Source organism: Eulemur rufifrons, chromosome 8, assembly GCF_041146395.1.
Source record: "Eulemur rufifrons isolate Redbay chromosome 8, OSU_ERuf_1, whole genome shotgun sequence".
Taxonomy (NCBI): domain Eukaryota; kingdom Metazoa; phylum Chordata; class Mammalia; order Primates; family Lemuridae; genus Eulemur; species Eulemur rufifrons.
This window is the reverse complement of record NC_090990.1, coordinates 99,472,959-99,485,184: the sequence shown is the minus strand read 5'-3', so window position 1 is coordinate 99,485,184 and position 12,226 is coordinate 99,472,959. Positions and strand designations below refer to the sequence as shown.

At 48.2% G+C, this 12,226-nt stretch overlaps 1 protein-coding gene across 1 annotated transcript in view; it reads right to left on the bottom strand.

Annotated features, from left to right (window-relative positions):
- The window catches only part of IQGAP3 (IQ motif containing GTPase activating protein 3), a 39,591-nt gene extending 27,365 nt beyond the window's left edge, over positions 1-12,226 (bottom strand). The window contains exons 1-11 of the mRNA XM_069478572.1: positions 12,159-12,226; positions 9,241-9,328; positions 6,121-6,277; positions 5,421-5,498; positions 4,050-4,126; positions 2,844-2,911; positions 2,640-2,753; positions 2,222-2,400; positions 1,667-1,745; positions 830-993; positions 229-316 (exon numbers count right to left, since the gene is read on the bottom strand). Of these exons, the coding sequence (XP_069334673.1) occupies positions 229-316; positions 830-993; positions 1,667-1,745; positions 2,222-2,400; positions 2,640-2,753; positions 2,844-2,911; positions 4,050-4,126; positions 5,421-5,498; positions 6,121-6,277; positions 9,241-9,328; positions 12,159-12,195 (1,129 nt within the window). The 5' untranslated portion in view covers positions 12,196-12,226. The remainder of the gene's footprint in view (positions 1-228; positions 317-829; positions 994-1,666; positions 1,746-2,221; positions 2,401-2,639; positions 2,754-2,843; positions 2,912-4,049; positions 4,127-5,420; positions 5,499-6,120; positions 6,278-9,240; positions 9,329-12,158) is intronic.

Here is a 12,226-nt window from a genome sequence, read left to right as displayed (position 1 = left end):
AGCCCAGTGTAGTATTGTCACTATCTCTAAGGCCTTATTGAACTTTTCTGTAGTGTCCCTCCAGGCAGTAGGAACAGGATTGACTACATGAGGGGAGACGTCCCTTGCCATGCTGGGAGATTGGGCAGCATTTTGCATTGCCCAGTACAGACGCCAGCAAAGGATAGGATGTTCTTCTGAGAGCCAGTGATACTCCGAGAGTAGGCCTCAGGCCTGGAGATGACTTACTGGCTTGTTCCTGATCACCCTTCATGTTGGCTGCTGCCACTCCGGCCTGCACCTCCTCCTTTTCCAGAAGCTCCACCAGGCCCAGCTCCTAAAAGAGGGAAGAGATGAAGTAGAAGAGAGTCCTGGGGCGTGAACACGCCTTAAGAGCTGCCAGCATGAACTCCCAGGTCCACCCAACCACCTACCCTCAATCCTACCTCTCTCCCCTTTAGGCAGAATAGCCTGGTCCACCCATTTCTATTAACCCTTCTTTAACCTTTCTTACCCAGCAAGCATCTGAAATAACAACACAGACAATGCAAGTATAAACAGTGTCAACAGCATTGAAAACAAGACTGCTGATAGAGGCCCTAATTTAGCAATAGGGCGAGCACATCACTGCCAATGGGATGGCTCCTGGGTCCTTCTCGGTCAGTCTGAGGGATTTTCAGAGGGCAGAAGCTGATCAGTCTAGTCCTCTAAGCTTTGGAATGATTTAGCCATTTAAACATATAGCGAGCACTTACTGAATACAAAGAACCAACAGTGATAATGGCTGAGTAAGAGGCCCTCTCCCATCCTATAGTCAGATAGAGGTGGCAGGTAATACATAGAGTCTGACCTGTGCCTTCTGCTCTCTGTCTGAGCTCAGCTGCTCCAGGTACCAGTCAGCAAAGTCTCTCCTCACCCCTTGTAGGGCCAGAGCAGGGTCTTGAAGGGCCTTAAGCAAGGCCTCAGGGCTCCTTCTTTCCAGGGCATCATCAACAATTTCTAGAGCCCCATGGACTGAAAAAGACCAAGACTCCATACTGGACGGTGTGAGAAAGCCCACCTCTCACCATCCCACAGCCCAGTCCTGGGAATCTACTCTTTTCCTGCCCACCTAGAGTTACCCCTCCCCACTGTCATCCTCTTAACGCAGCCAGCAGCGCATCAGTCTCATAACAGAATCACCCCTCCTTGCCCCCTGGGTTTCTGAGCCCATTTGGTTCAGCCGGAATTCTTCGGCTTGGTCTTCACAGCCTTCTCACCTCACCACCCCAGAGCCCGAGGATATCCTCACCCAAATAGGCAAATGCCCACCCATCTTGAGCCTTCACACAGCCCCTCCTGCCCAGATTGCCCCCTACCCTCAGGTATTCTCCACACTCCCTTCTCAAAGGACCCCAGTCCAATAGCCCCCAGCATCAAGAGCTGAAAGGCCTGCCCCTTTGCCTCTGTCTTCTCCATGGTTCTCCATTCAAACAGAAGCCTCCCTGACAGGGACAACTTTTCTTCCAGACACTGATGGCCAGAAAGCAGAACACATACTCCTTGGATTCTGATTTTTCCCTGAGGCAAGAGTTGGCCCAAGTGAGACCATGGGGCTTTCTGGCCTGAGAGAAGCCATCCTCAAACCTCCCAGTGCAGGAGCTTACCCTGAGACACCCTCCACCCGCTCCTGGCCTGTCTCTCTCACCGTTGACATGGTTGATGTTGCCCTGGATTTCAGCCTGAGTCAGGTAGTGGTCATAGATGTCCTGGCTCTCTCTGTCATCCTGGAAAAACTACATTGAGAGGGAACCTGAGAAAACCAATTCAATCCTCTTCTCCTACTCTGCTCTCCCTGGCTATACCTGTTTCTTCTTCTGGGTGTCTTTCCAAAGCCAAGGGTCAGTCTGCTCAGGACTCCAGGGAAATTGTGGGGTCTAAACCCCTGGGATGGACACAGTCAAGCCAAACCAACCTTTGGAATCTCCAGTCCAGTCGCATCCTGTTCTATAATATATTCCACAGCCCCTCTCAGGCCTCCCATCAGATCCGTCCCCCCAAAACCTCTTCTCTAGTCTTCTCTTCTGAATTCTCATTATTCTCCCAAGTTCTTCTCCTATTTCTCTAAAATCACTGACAAGTTACGGTTTCTCCAAGAAGCAAATTTGGAACGTAGAGACAGGACAGATAGGAGTCCTGGTTTCATTTGAGACTTTCCAGGCCACTCAACTTTGTAGCCCCTGCACCCAAAACTCCTCCTTACATGGTTCCTGGCATTGGCAGCCTTCTCCATCTTGGCCTGGGCCAGCAACTCCTGGTAGATGGCTGCCAGAGGCTCTCGAAGATTCTCTAGAAGAGCACTGGGATTCTGCAAGGCAGCCAGAGTGTCCTCAACCACCCCTCGCTCCACTGCCTCATTGATGGCAAGAACAGCTGCATGGACTGGGAGGTGGAATGGAAACAAGGTCAGGAGGCCAGAATAAACCCCAGACCAGAGCACAAACACTTGCAGGCCACTGTGACATCACCCCTTTTTCCATCCTCAGGGGCCAGGCAAACCAGGTAGCCTGATGGCCTTGCCTGTGGATGAGAGGGGCCAGAATCCATCTTAGGGCTATGAGGCTTGGGGTCCTCTCATAGCCACCAAGCCTACTCCTAGCAGGACAGAGCCCAGTCCCTACCTGCAGCCTCATCCACCGAGAGTTCATTGGCCAGGATGCCCCCAATTTTGCTGAAGGCAGGCAGCTGGAGGCCATATTTGGCCAGTTCAGAGGCCATGTTGCTGAGTTCCTCGGCTGCAATGATACCACAGGTACCCATCAGAAGGCCCAGAACCCCGAAGACCCTGTCCAGACTGTGGTGGTTAGGAAAGGAGCTGAGCTTACCTGTGAATTTCACTTTCCCATACAGATCATGTATCTGAGGGGCCAATCCCAGACGGAAGAGGAAGAGACTGGGGAAAAAATGGAAGGCATTGGAAGGCACTGGGGCCTATTCATTTCAACACTCTGCCCACAGTGGGTTTATAGGAGATACTGTGGGGCCCTGGAGATGAAGCTCACTCAGCATCTACCCTCAAGTCACCCCCAATCCACAGGAAGAAATGTTATCGCACATCAGCTTGAGGAAAGTCCAGAAGCTAAATTAAATGCTGTCAGAGGTCTGGGGGGATTGGGGAGGCTTCACAGAGAAGGACACATTGTAGTAGTAGGTCACTGGATGGAGGAGGATAGTAAGGGCACAGCAAGCGGAGACCTGCTGAGCTAAGGCACAGAGGCACAAAAGGACATGTGAAGTGAAGTCAGGAGGAGATGACATGGTGGACACAAGGAACTGGTCAGGCACTTCCTATGATTTAGCTAACTGGTTGCTGTGGCTGGCTTTGAGTAGGATCGAAAAGCCTTCACTGTTCAAACTAAGTGGCTTGCATGTGGCACTCTCTGTGGGTCCTGTTCTGACTCCTTTCTACCTCAGTCACAAGCCGAAGGCCCTACCCTGCTACCTTCCTGCCTCTGCTACTCTGCCTGCCCTTTCCCTTACCCGCACAGTCACACATACATGTGTCCACACACATGCACATACACCTGAACACAACCGTGTAAATCTAAAACCTCACTCTCATGGCCGGGCGTGGTGGCTCACGCCTGTAATCCTAGCACTCTGGGAGGCCGAGGTGGGCGGATCGTTTGAGCTCAGGAGTTCGAGACCAGCCTGAGCAAGAGCGAGACCCCATCTCTACTAAAAATAGAAAGAAATTATATGGACAGCTAAAAATATATATAGGAAAAATTAGCCGGGCATGGTGGTGCATGCCTGTAGTCCCAGCTACTCGGGAGGCTGAGACAGGAGGATCGCTTGAGCTCAGGAGTTTGAGGTTGCTGTGAGCTAGGCTGACGCCACGGCACTCACTCTAGCCTGGGCAACAGAGTGAGACTCTGTCTCAAAAAAAAAAAATAAAAAAATAAAACCTCACTCTCCTGAGAAGTGCTCTCTATCGTCTACCCTCCGTCCTTCCTGCTACGTTTATTGCTGTTGATTGTTGGTTGCATCTAACTACAGGAACCTAGATAACAAAATTTGAGGTTTCTCACCTGAGGGCATGGATGCAGTAGACTACCCGGGGCATGTTCTTCTTGTCATAGATGTCCGTGGTCTCTGGGAAGAAGGTCTAGAGGGGAGACCAACCATTACTGCCATAAGGGACATTTAAGCAGCACCAGATAAGGAGAGAGTGGGCCAAAGAATGGGTCTTCCTGCCCAACTTGAGGTGTGTGCTTCTTTTTTGCCTCAGGCTTCTAGGTCAGTCTCCCCAGCCATTTCCAGTCAGCCCAGTGTAAAAGAAAGGCACTGGTGACACATACTAAGTCAAGACTCAGCCACAGACACAGAGTCACAGGATGCCCTGGAACTGAACACCAGATGGGGCTATCCAGGCTATAGGGTGCAAGTCATACCCTCCAGGACAAACAAGCCCTCAGCCATCTTACAGACACAGTGACCCTGTGTGCCTCACCTTAAACTGTCACCAGAAAGGCGGGATGCTGTGGAGCTGGCCATATTCCTATGGAGGCCCAACGAGGCATATATTATAAAGGACCACAAAGGTGTCAGGTGTGTCATCCCTGTACCCGAGCCAGAGGCCTTGATCAGTGGGGGCCCCTCTAAGAACTGAGTTGCCCCAAGGTGGCTTCCCATGCCAGCTAGTGACTGTAATGAGGCCTAACCTCAATATATCTTGGTTACGTTTAGGTTCATTATAAAGGACCAAATCTAGAGACTTAAGGGTTCTAGTCCCACCGAGGACACATGCCCTCTATTGTTTCTGTCTCCCACCAAAGTGTCTTTCTTTACTGCTATTTCCTGTCTTATAGTTCCCTTCTACAGTGAAGAAAAACACAGCAGAGAGAAACCATACATTGTGGAATCCTATCATGCATTAATTTGTATAGCTCTTTATAATTCACAAAGGGAATTCACACAGACCAATATCACAAGGTAGACAGGGCAGGAATCACTATCCCCATTTTACAGGTAAGAAACAAATTGAGATTCACATGCATCATGTGTCCAGTGGGGTCTTGGGCCTAGGCTTCCAACTCATAGTCTACCACCTATGCATGGGGCATACCCTTGCTTCACACTGTGAAATGATGGTGGGAAGACAGGGCTGGCTGATATGAGCCCCATTTCCTGCATTACTTAGGGGCCCTGTTGCATAATGGGAACGAGGCCACTCAGGCCAGGGAGCCTTCACCTCCTTTTATCCACAGCGAAGGAGAAGCAGAGAAAAAATAATAATAACCCAGTTCAAAGACAAACTACCCCAAGGAACTCTTCTCTTAGATTAAGTTAGTTCAGAAGACACATGGAGATGGGGGCTAAAGGTCTGGGGAGACAAAGTGGGGGCTTGGGGGAATGGGTGAAGAGTAAAGATGAATGCCAATCTTGAGGCCCAGTGTTACCGAAGGCAGACCGATGTGGGCTATTGCAGACAGCCAAAAGTTGATGTTGTCTGTGTGACGGAAATGCAAGCCAGTTGCCTGAAAGGGAAGGATAAAGAAGAGAATCTATTTTCACAGTTCTTGGAGCTCCCTATGGGCAGAGCCCGACCACAGCTTAAAGACTCAAGAGGGAGGGGCAGGGGAACCCCACCCTGTGGATTGCCCATCCCCACCAGGACAGAGAAATATAGATAGAAACCACCAGGAATGGATGATCCAGTTGGACATTTGGGAAGTATGGCACAGGGATGGGATTAACAATCCAATAAAGCTTCCTAGAAAAGGGGAATCCAGAGCTGGGATGGGAAGGAGAAGAAAGTTAGGCTGCTGAGAGCATAGAGAAGGAACAACGTGCCCAGGAAGTACAAGCAGGGTGGCAAAGCCCGCATGCCTCTGAATGCAGACTGTGGGCAGTTCTCCTCTCAGGGCATCGTACAGCCCACCTAGCAGGTGCCCCTTGCTGCTAAGGGTAGTACACACCCACCTGGCTGGGAGGCACTGATGAATAGCTTGTCCCAGCACAATGATTAATAGCATCCCCTTTCATCCTCAAAAATGTCCAGATTTGGACAATAAATTATGTGTTCACCCTACCCTCACAGCTTTGAGGATGGATAGTTTGAGAGGAAGAAGGTAGAAGGTGGAGTCCACTGTTCCCCACCTGGTACCGCAGCTGCTCCACGTCATAGATCTTTTTCAAGGGAACCACGGAGGGTGCAAAACAGTGGCCCAGCTTGGCCAGCAGCACTCCGTTCCGGAGGCTCTCCTCCAGCTCCACCGGGGAAGGAAGCTCCTCCTTCAGGCAGGCCTCCATCCAGCTACAAACATGAGAGCACCTTCTCATCCACTCTGGCAGGCCACAGTGGTTTATTCTAACTGCAGAAACTTCCCTCCTTCTCTCTCCTTAAGTGGCCCCTGACCCTCCCCTGCCTCCTGTTCCTGCCCCACCCCAAATCCCCTCTGCCCGTTGCCTGGCTGTTCCCACCTTTTCTCAAGCTGCCCCAAACACCTGGATCAGCCAACCTTCAGGCCTACCCACCCCAGAAAGTCCTCCTTGACAGATCCTTAACCTGCCTATCTTCAGTGAGGCTTAAACAGACTCTTACCTTGTTACATAATATAACTTCTCACTTATTCTGGTTACATATTTGACTGTTGAACCAAATTGAATCTGCTCACCTCCCTCATTTTGCATTGTTCTCTCAGAACCCAGATACGGAAAGGTCATGTCTGCCCAAGTGATCTACACGGCTCATAACCCAGCTTTGATGATGATGAGGGTCGTAGGGAACCTCCGGGTTGATGGAAGGGGAGCAGCACAAAGGGACAGAAAAGTCACAGCTCTTGGAATCAGAAGGCCCACTTTCCACACCATCTCCCCCACTTCACCTCTGGGAGCCTCAGTCACATAATCTTCAAAATGAGGATAACCGGCCTGTGCTGCCTACTTCAGTGGGCAGTTGCCAGGATCACATAAGCTAATGAATGTAAAAATGCTTGAATACAAGTGTGAAGTATTATCATTGCTGATGGTTGTATGAGGGAGATTAAGGGCTCCTCATATGGACTCTCCAAACTTCCCTACATATTGGAGTCTAAAAGGAAAGTATCTGTTTCCAAACAGAGAGTCAGTCATACCTTGCTTCATGACTTTCCTGCCATAAACACCTGATTTTTCCCAATTGCCCTATTCTACCTACTTCGAGAGCATTAAAAATATACCGCTGAGGCCAGGTGCAGTGGTCCATGCCTGCAATCCCAGCACTTTGGAAGGCTGAGGTGGGAGGACAGCTTGAGGCCAGGAGTTCAAGACCAACCTGGACCACAAAGCAAGACCCTGTCACTATAAAAAATTTAAAAATTAGCTGGGTGTGGCAGCACATGCCTATAGTCCTAGCTACTTGGGACACTGAGACAGGAAAATCCCTTGAGCCCAGAAATTTGAGGTTACAGAGAGCTATGATCATGCCACTGCACTGCAGCTGAGGTGACAGAGTGAGTCCCTGTCTCTTAAAAAAACAAACAAAAAATTGTTCTTTAAAAGAAAAGGCTGGGAGCAGTGGCTCATGCCTGTAATCCTAGCACTCTGGGAGGCCGAGGTGGGAGGATTGCTCGAAGTCAGGAGTTCGAGACCAGCCTGAGCAAGAGCGAGACTCCGTCTCTACTAAAAAATAGAAAGAAATTAATTGGACAACTAAAAATGTATAGAAAAAATTAGCCAGGCATGGTGGCACATGCCTATAGTCCCAGCTACTTGGAAGGCTGAAGCAGGAGGATCACTTGAGCCCAGGAGTTTGAGGTTGCTGTGAGCTAGGCTGATGCCACGGCACTCTAGCCTGGGCAACAGAGTGAGACTGTGTCTCAAAACAAACAAACAAACAAAAAAAAAAAAAAAAAAAGACTTAAATATTTATCCTGACTTTCCTGGACAAATTGAATTTCAGGGTACCCAAATAGCCCTAAGATCATGAGGGAAAGTTCTGCCTTACAATTCAGCTAATAAATGTGGAAGAAATGACAGAACTAGAAAACAGTCATTTTGACCCCTAATAAAATAATAGATTCTAGTGATGACCAACAATGGATCAAGACATAAGTCGAAGAGTTAGCGGGAAATTTTACAATGTACGGATCAGGTTATCACCTGAACTCCCTGATCAGACTCAGCATCACTAAAAGTGGGACAAGCAGACATTGTATTCTCCCTATGAGATGTGGTATGAAACACACACTACCACCAATGAAGACTTCTTGTCAAAAATGTTGAACCCAAATCGAATTAAGCCTTTAGAGCCAACGTCCATTTATAGGACATATAGGGTATAGAGGAACAAACTTAATGACACAAGAAAGCAAACAGACACAGGTCTCTAAAAAAAAAAAAGAAAGAAAGAAAATAGACAAGGCCAGAATATAGCATGTTCTAAAGGAAAAATGACCCAGTTTCTTCAGCAAGTCAATGATACAAAGAACCTGGCTGAGCACAGTGGCTCACGCCTATAATCCCAGCACTTTGGGAGACCGAGGTGGGAGGATCCTTTGAGACCAGGAGTTCAAGACCAGCCAGGGTAACAGTGAGATCCCTGTCTCTACAAAAAAATATTTAAAAAAAAATCAGCAGGGCATGGTAGCACACACTTGTTAAGAGACTGAGGCAGAAAATCATCTGAGCCCAGGAATTCGAGGTTGCAGTGAGCTATGATTGTGCCACCACTGCACTTCAGCCTGGGCAATACAGCAAGACCTCATCTCTTAAAGAAAAAAAAAAAAAAAAAAAAAAGAACTGAAAAGGGGAGATGGGCTGCTCTGGATTAAAGAAGACTTAAGAGACATACAAGAAAATGTAATAAGTGAAATGTTTTAGATCCTTATTTAAATAAGCTAACCATAAAAAACAGAATTTTCTCTGTTTTCCTCTGTTTATCCAGCTCTAGCTACAGGAAGTTTATTTATTTATTTTTTTTTGACAATCAAGAAAATTTGGAAATGGCCTGGGTATTGATCTTGAAAAAATTTACAAATAATTTGGTTGGGTATTATCATGGCATTGTGGTTACATAAGTGAATGGACATATATTTTAGAGATATGTAGTGAAGTATGTAGGGAGTAAAAGGATGTGATTGGAATTTGCTTCAGAAATAAAAACAACAGCTATTTCAACTCACCCTCTCCCACAGAATGGACCCCGTCCTGTTGCATTGGCTTTGGGAGCAGATGCCTAGTGGGGGAAGGGTGGAAAAGGGAGACCAGAAAGTGTCCATCTTTCTGGACTTTACTTACCGCTTGGCTTCCTCCAGCCGGCACAGGTACTGATAGGCAACATTCTGCCGCCTCTGCTCATCCATCTCCTCAGCTGTGAGGCGTTCATCTGAGGAGTAAAGGTAGATAAGGTCAAAGAAGGGAGCATTAGGGGGCCTTTGAAGGTTCTTCTTAACAGACTTCCTTAGGCAACCCTGCTCGAGACCTGAAGCATATCCCATATGTCCCTCCTCCTCCTCTTTCCAGGATACCCTTAAATAGGCAGCCTCCTCCTGTACCGGAAGCATTCCTTCTCTTTCCTCTGCAGCCATCTCCCTGTTCTCTTCCTCCTCAAGTCTTCTCATGCCCCTTCCCTCTATGTCTCCCAGCTGGGATGTCCAGAGCCCTAACTGGCTGGAAACTTGTTTCTTATCTTATCCTAATTAGACTGATTTTCCAAGAACTGGACCTGTGACATCCTTGCCGGGTACTCTGTCAGAGGCTAGGTAACAGAACAAATTAGGACTCATCATTCAATAGCCATTCATTCATTCAATTCCTCCTTTATGTCAGGCACTGGGCTAGTGGACCCCTACTCTTATGAAATACACAGATTATTATTAGAAGAGAAAAACATGTAAGTAAATAACTACAATCTAATGTGATAAGTATGATTATAGCCCATGAATAAAAATCTATGGAAGCAGTAGAAGAAGCAAAGGATTCTACCTATGAACTAGGTTTTAAACAGGCGGAAAGAGGGAAAAGGCAGTCCACCAGAGAGGAACACCACTCACTTGGGGTTAAGTGGAAGGACAAAGATAATTTTTTTTTCTTTTCTTTTTTTTTTTTTTTTTTTGAGACAGCGTCTCACTCTCTTGCCTGGTCTAGAGTGCCGTGGCGTCAGCCTAGCTCACAGCAACCTCAAACTCCTGGGCTCAAGCGATCCTCCTGCCTCAACCTCCCGGGTAGCTGGGACTACAGGCACACACCACCATGCCCAGCTAATTTTTTCTATTTTTAGTTGTTTGGCTAATTCCTTTCTATGTTTAGTAGAGACGGGGGTCTCGCTCTTGCTCAGGCTGGTCTTGAACTCCTGAGCTCAAGCAATCCTCCCGCCTTGGCCTCCCAGAGTGCTAGGATTACAGGCGTGAGCCACCGCGCCCAGCCAAAGAGAATTTTAAAAGATCACAAAGATACGTTCACTGTCGTTTCTGGTATAGGTTACCTGAGAAGGAAAATAATCTTCAAGCTAAACAAAATGCAGACAATACTGACCTCCAAACTCAAGAACAGAGAATCCCTTAAATGAGACAGCACTCATACTTTGCCTTAGCCACAGCCTCACTTTATCCTTCTCCCTCCTCCTCTCCCCTATCTCTCTATTCTCCTTAGGGAAGACAATACAAAAGCAAACAGGAGCAGGCATAGGGGCTCACCGGCTCACTGCCTGTAATCCTAGCACTCTGGGAGGCTGAGGCAGGCGGACTGTTTGAGCTCAGGAGTTCGAGACCAGCCTGAGCAAGAGCGAGACCCCATCTCTACTAAAAAAATAGAAAGAAATTATATGGACAACTAAAAATATATAGAAAAAATTAGCCGGGCATGGTGGCACATGCCTATAGTCCCAGCTACTCAGGAGGCTGAGGCAGTAGGATTGCTTGAGCCCAGGAGTTTGAGGTTGCTGTGAGCTAGGCTGATGCCATGGCACTCTAGCCAGGGCAACAGAGTGAGACTCTATCTCAAAAAAAAAAAAAAAAAAAAAAAGCAAACAGGGTGAGAGAAAGCTACACACACACACCAAGAAAATAAACTGACAGAGCTTGAAAAAAGACAGAGTTTAGTCCATCTGTCTTTGACTCAACACTTAATGTCATTTTCAGTCTTTTCCTATTTCCTTATATTGCATATTCTGCAATATGATTTGGAGAAGGGCAGGGCTTATTTGAATTGGCAGTTAAGCAAGTTAAAACACACACACACACACACACACACACACACCCCTCCCAGTACAGATTTGAAAGCACTGGCCAACCGCAGGAAAGCCATCAGTTCCTCCAATGGGGTGTACAAGGAACAAGTCTTGGTTGTTAAGCACGGAAAATAAACCAGTAAGTGAGTGACATCACCTCAGAGTTATGAACTGAGGACTGTGAGACATGGGAGGGACTTTGTCCACACACATACACTGTCTCAAAAAAAAAAAAAAAAAAAAAAAGTTTTCCTTTCCTTCTCAGGTCTGGAACTAGCATTCCTTTAACAGAAGAGTAGACGTGGACTTTGCTTTTTGGATCCTAACAGAGATGAAGGACGGGGTGGAAGAAGGAGCAGATTTTGCCTTTCGTTCAGAAAATCAGAAGGACATCTCTCTGCCCACCCCCCATCCTTCCAACCCCAGTCTCTCTTTCTAAAGCAGTGTTTTTGAAAGTAGCGTGGCCAGGGACTACCTGCAGCACAATCACCTGGGGTGCAGGTTCCGGGCCTCAATCCAGACCTACTAGAGCTGAAGCTCTGGGATAGTTCTCATGAATTTGCATTTTAAACAAGCTTCCCAAGTAATTTCGGCATCCTAAAGTTTAAAAAGCATTGTCTCAAAGAGGCATCTCAGTCCCCAGTCCCTTTGGGCGTCCTGTCCCGTGGCAGCGCTTGGCACATGTGTTAGCCATCAGTAACCGCTGCCTTCTAAGGAGCCAGATCACCTACGTTCTCCGGATCCCAGAGCCCCAGCACTTGGAAATAAGGGAGAAAGCTCTTTGTAAGCTTTAACGCGCGGCACATTAGTCAGGGGACGTGTCACTGCTCACAGGTCTACTCGGCGCCCGGGACTGAGGACTCCCTCCCCACAGAGCAGTCCCACCGCCCCTTGCCCCTCAGCCCCCGCCCCAGCCTCCCCTGGCACTGCCAAGCCCCCGACCAGCCGCGCCACCGCGGAACCCTCCTCCGACCCTGCCGGCACTCACAGGCCGCCCGGCCCAGGCCCGCTCCTCTTCCCTCCATGTTTCTCCTTCCAGGTTTGAATCTCCCGCCG